Source organism: Helicoverpa armigera, chromosome 17, assembly GCF_030705265.1.
Source record: "Helicoverpa armigera isolate CAAS_96S chromosome 17, ASM3070526v1, whole genome shotgun sequence".
Taxonomy (NCBI): domain Eukaryota; kingdom Metazoa; phylum Arthropoda; class Insecta; order Lepidoptera; family Noctuidae; genus Helicoverpa; species Helicoverpa armigera.
Genome location: NC_087136.1, coordinates 7,618,421 through 7,624,101, shown reverse-complemented (window position 1 = coordinate 7,624,101; position 5,681 = coordinate 7,618,421). Strand labels below are relative to the sequence as shown.

The 5,681-nt window shown below is 34.5% G+C and overlaps 1 protein-coding gene across 1 annotated transcript; it reads right to left on the bottom strand.

The window, feature by feature from the left end:
• Positions 1–853: 853 nt before the first annotated feature.
• LOC110384314 (cytochrome P450 6B6-like) lies at positions 854–3,473 on the bottom strand. Its single transcript, XM_021345542.3, has 2 exons — positions 1,452–3,473; positions 854–1,118 (listed from the first exon to the last, which is right to left on the bottom strand). The coding sequence occupies exons 1-2, from the start codon at positions 2,788–2,790 to the stop codon at positions 949–951; spliced, it is 1,509 nt and encodes a 502-aa protein (XP_021201217.3). The 5' UTR covers positions 2,791–3,473; the 3' UTR covers positions 854–948.
• Between the last annotated feature and the right edge of the window lie 2,208 nt (positions 3,474–5,681).

Below are 5,681 nucleotides of genomic sequence, written 5' to 3'. Positions count from 1 at the left end.
TCGTTTGTGTACACTTGACTGTGTTTAGTGGTATTGTTTGGGAATTTAAACATATTTAAAAGAGAAGTACCTAATATTAATATTTTATGTGTCATTAATTTAATTCTATCTTTGAAGATTTCGATGTTTTGTAATAGGTACCTATGTCAAAATTTCGTGTGTTTTTGATCAGGGACCGTCAGACCTACTATAGCCAACCTCTGTTTCTTCTGGAGCACTTTGTGTAGTACCAGGGTCGTTATAAGGAATTGCCCTGCTAAGAAAACCTCCCAGTCCAAATTTATCTTTCACCCTTCACGACATGAACCTTTTTAAATCCAGCCTTTTCTCATAAAGGTTGTCAAGTACTCATTAAAAACTAAAGATACATCGTACAAATGGAACGCGGCGTTCTTTTTTCGAAAGGCAACGTTCGCCGTTCTCGCCCTCGAACGCGATTGGCCGATAGCCGAGTACGTGTTGATGCGCTTGCGCAGATAAACCGACTGTTGTGCAATATAGCGCGCTTTGAGTGCGTTATGGGGAAAATTTATGGGTTTAATTTTAGAAAAATACTTATATATTTTGGGATCGGTACAAAGGTGACCGAGGACATAAAGTTTCCTTACAAAATGTAAGGACAGTGACTTGGGTTCATTACGCGATTATGTATGTTGTTGACGATTTACGACTTTGTCAAAAATATCTGATAAAGTTCGATCTACTATCTGATATTGTGGGAAATACCAGCTACGTAAGTAATGTCTATCTATTCTTTATCTCTGCATGTACAGACAAGCTCATTCACGAAATGCTCATTTGAACACCTGCCAAGTCAGATAACTCAGATCGAATTAAAATAAAAATCAGGAAGGAGTATTCCAAATATAATTTAATTGTCATTACTTCTATATTTACAGCATTTAAATTACTAGAACTAAATTATCCTAAAGTAAGCTAGGCGCAATATCAGCTATTTCTAGGTACTAATCTTAGGTATATACTTTCGCTTGGAGTAAGTAATAATCTCATGGGTGTATACGATATGGTCTTAACAGTATCTTTGGTCCACTCTACTCGGTACTTTGAGAAGAACTTCACCATACAAATCCCGAATTGAAGTTGTGCAAATCTTGTTCCTGTAACAATAAGAGATATTTATGAAAATCATGTCATCAGTTTAAAAGTCAGAAACGTTGATTAATACTATAATAAAGAGGAAATATTCTCTGTTCATTCATGCCGCCATAAAGACTCGGAAACTACTGAACCAATTTAGAAAATTATTCCACTGACTCGATCCAACCTCTATCTAGATTGTGCACACAGATGTAGTCATCATTAGATGGAATAAAAACAATCTTATCATTGAAATTATTGATTTAAGTGTTTTCTACAGTACCGAACTCATTACTAACTTAGGAATCATTATCCCTTTTCAAGACAAGACATTTAAAAATCAATTTACTCACCAAGACAACTTCGAGGACCCAGTCCAAATGAGATCATAGCACAAGGATGACGGTCTTTTGCATTCTCCGGAGCAAATCTTTCAGGTCTAAATTGTTCTGGCTCAGGATAATTCTTCTCATCATGATGAATAGCATAGGGAGATATAGCTAGAATGGTATTTTTCTTTACGACAAAGTCTGTGCCATCCAACTTAATATCCCGACCAACGTTTCTTGATACAGAGTTAGTTAAAGGATGCATTCGTAATGTCTCTTCAAAGACCATCTGAAGGTATTTCATGTCTTTTAGTGCATCGTAACTGAATTTGCCATTGTGTTTTTTCAAAACCTCATCAATATCTTTTATTAATAATTCTTGGACATCAGGGTTCTCAGCCAAGTGATATAATGCATATGTTGATAGCAAAGCATTGTTTCCATAACCAGCTAAATAAAATATAAACACTTGTCCAGCTAAAACATCATCCGTGATTTTCATCCACAGTTCTTTATCTTCTTCACTCTTTTTACCAGAGCTAACAGTGCCTTCTCGTCTCAAGTCCATAAAAATATCCATAGCCCTGTTAATGTCAGCCTTGTCAATGGCTTCTAATGTTTTGCCTGCTTCAATAACTTCCCTACAAAACTGAACCGTTTTGTCCGAAAACAGTGATAGGTTCAGCTTTGATAGAGCACCAGGGAACAACAATTCCATTTCAAGACAGTAGCTTGGTGTTTGAAATTCTTTATCCATCAGATCACAGAGTTTGTCTTCATCATTGTAAGGATCAATATCAATACCGAATGCGCCCATCATTATTGAATCAACTCCGTACTTTCTGAACACCGGCAAAGTATCAATTACAGATTCTTTCATTGTGATGCTTTCTATATAATTAATAAACTTATCAGCTCGATTAGCAAGGACAAGGAAATTGTTTTTGAACTTATTCGCTGTAAAGGCTGAAGTTAAATGTTTCCTTAAAACTTTCATTACTCCAATATCAGCATGAAATAGATTATCACCCAACCGTTCTTTACTGAAATTCACTCCACGATCAGGGAACGACTCAAAGTCCTTAATGAGCACTTGTTTCACTATATCCAAATCACGAATGAGTAACGTTGGAGACATCATCCGGTAGAGACCGACCACTTTCTCGTTGGGATATTGTTTATACAGCTCAGTATACAGAATCCCAACGTGTTTCCTTCTAAAGAACACATCGATGAAATTTCCAAAAAATGGTATGGGGTTTGGTCCTTTCACATTTTTGCTTCTCCAATAATTAAATGTTCTCGTGAAGTAGTAATATAGGAAGCACACTATCGTTATAAAAGTTGGTAAGTAATAAAACATGGTTGTAGTTGTCACAGCGAAGGCTAATTTGTTATTAATGACAAACGATGCTGCTCAAATGTTATATATAAACGAAGGGCCGGCGATATGGCGTTGCACTGATTAGGAATAATTGGTTTGAGGTGTTACTTTTCTTACGCTTGGATTAGCGATGCAATTGTGCATGTAACTGATATTACAGTTGATTGAACGTGAGTCATTTGTTCTATGAGACTACTGAATACGTTTAAAGAATCTCGTACATCATACAGTCGATATCAGGAATCTTCTGGAGGTGGGTCTTCTACAGTTATATTTCTGTTACTTTTCAGCTTGAATTTTCTCTTGGATTTATGTGAACTCAATTTTTCACTTACTGATATATGTTTTTTTTAATTTCTCACAGTCTGAAAATAACACAAACACAATTGATATTGTCACTAGCACTTTGATCTGTATCTTATAATCTTATTGATAAATAAGATATGATCAATTAATATATCATTCTCCATCTGGGATTTCCACTTATTGTGTCGTCAAATATTTTGTCACCATTCAATTACGAGTAATTTGCACTGAATCACAATATACCTAGTGAACAACAAACCAAATTCACGTACAATTCTTTAGAATTTATTATGGAAACTAATAAATTAATTTAAAATCACAATAATATTAATATCACGACTGTCTTTATCAAGTGAAGACGAATAAGTTTTCGCTAACTTGCGAATTCGCGAGGTTTTATTCAATCTTTAATTGTTTATTTTAATAATTAGTTTCGTTTGATAAGATAACTAGTAGCCGCTACCTAAGCCTATAAGCAATGAATTTCATCTGTTTTTGTATGTTATTATTAATGTATCTAATTTAAATCCTGCCGGTATTTACTTTCTAAGGATAAGGTAGATGAAAATGTTCTATGTTAATTTGATTTCTATGTACGATATAATCATTTGAATTCAAAACCATTCTTTTCGCAAAAACTTACCTATATGATTTTTCGTCAGTTGAATCTGCCTGATAATTACTTATCAAATCCTTATCTTTTAATTTCAAATGTATTAAAAGATAAATACTGACATCATATCGTAGAAAAAACACGAACATCACACACTTACTCAGTCATTAATTTATCGTTAAATATCTACTGATTGCACTTCGTATGAAAATCTTTAATCATCATCAATATGACCAAAAATCAAAATATCTACGTATTTCTTAAAAATACGTCGAATGATAAGTTAACAAAACATCAACATAGTTATCCTTAAAAATAATCGTTTAATTGATTGTTTTTATATTTTGCATCATTCAAAATCTGTAGGTACCGAACTTTGCTTTGGTATACATTCATTCGTATGACATTTTTAGTGCACTATATACCAATAGGTATCTCATCTTTACCCAGTACAAGCAGCCACCAAGCTACCTGCCTTGATAATTATATTATATTATATTATATTATATTATATTATATTATATTATATTATTGCTATCTTTTTCTAAAATCACCCTTTTGCAGATCAAAAGCTCTCGTTGCTAGGAGACCTCATAACATCCACGTGTTCTCTACTCCAGGGAGTTAGACCAACAATTGTCATAATATGGCCAGAAGTAAGCCGATTCTGCATCTTCAGCTTACAAGAGAGACACACAAGAACTTTCAAACATGATTGATAAAGAAGCAACCTTCTGTACTGCCTTTAAGTATTTAATAACCAAGACGAATCATGAATCTAATCATACATCTATTCCACATCTAAATCTAAGGTATGTACCTACATCCAAAAAATTACCATCGAATCAAGTCATCGAAAAAACTGTATCAAATTGGATACTCCAAAGATACCGGTATCATTACGAGGAGTCTAAACGTCAGAAGATGGTCGGTATATCTAATTAGAGGTATGATTTATGATGGGCCAAGTGGGAGCAATTATTGTGGGACGATTAACAATACTGGGCGTTAGACTGGCAAATGTTGCTACTATGATTTTGGTGGGAATTTGAAGGATATGGATGAGGTAGATGATGTAAACAAAAATGGACAACTGTTTTACTTTAGGAAAGATAACTATTAAGATATCCTACTTCCCAATAATGTTATAAATGCCAAAGTTAGTAAGGCTGTATGGATGTGTGTGGGTACGTATGTTTGTTACTCACGCTAAAACGGTGCAATAATGTTGGCCAATGACAACTCTGAATTAATCATACCAAAACGTAGGACATTATAACCATCTTTTGTTAAAAGTATCCCCGGTTGCTAATCGTAGTCTAACAAAGTTTTTAGTAGGTAGAAAATATGACATCCTTTTCTTCCTCATCTGTATCCTGAAATATGGTCACACTGTTTACAATTTGCAGATGATTATGCAACATGCAATGCCAAGCCCCATATGCCACGGACTCGCTACTTTTTAGGTTGTTTAGCACACAAACCATCCCCATTATTATGGGTTTAGGAGAACTCTCCACTGTTTTTTTTCACACAAATTGTGGGTCAAATAGTTTTTGTATGTAGTTTTTTTATTGATGATGTTCCCATAAAGATCTTGGTGTTTATATAAATGTTTATTGTAATGATCAGTTATCAGAACTGTTTAATATTTTGCCGTTTGGCTCCTGTCTTAGAACAGTTAAAGGATACGTTCGGTCGAGGTCATACTAGGTACATTACCTATATTAAAATTAGGACAAGAGTCTTAAAAGTGATTGGGTGGCCCGGCAGGTGGGTTGAGGAGGTCAGGCAGACGCTCCGTATAAAACATGGTACCTACTTAGCTGCATACGGTGAGACTGGGAGTCGACCACAATATATGTAGTTAGAAAAAGGCTGAACTGCTATGTTTTTATGATGAGTATTTGAGATTTTATTTAAAGTTTTACGTGAGTTTTTAATCGGGGAA

Coding starts and splice junctions, on each gene's coding strand:
- LOC110384314 (XM_021345542.3), bottom strand. CDS start 2,790: ATGTTTTATTACTTACCAACTTTTATAACGATAGTGTGCTTCCTATAT. Junction 1,119..1,451: donor GGGTCCTCGAAGTTGTCTTG/GTGAGTAAATTG, acceptor TTATTGTTACAG/GAACAAGATTTGCACAACTT.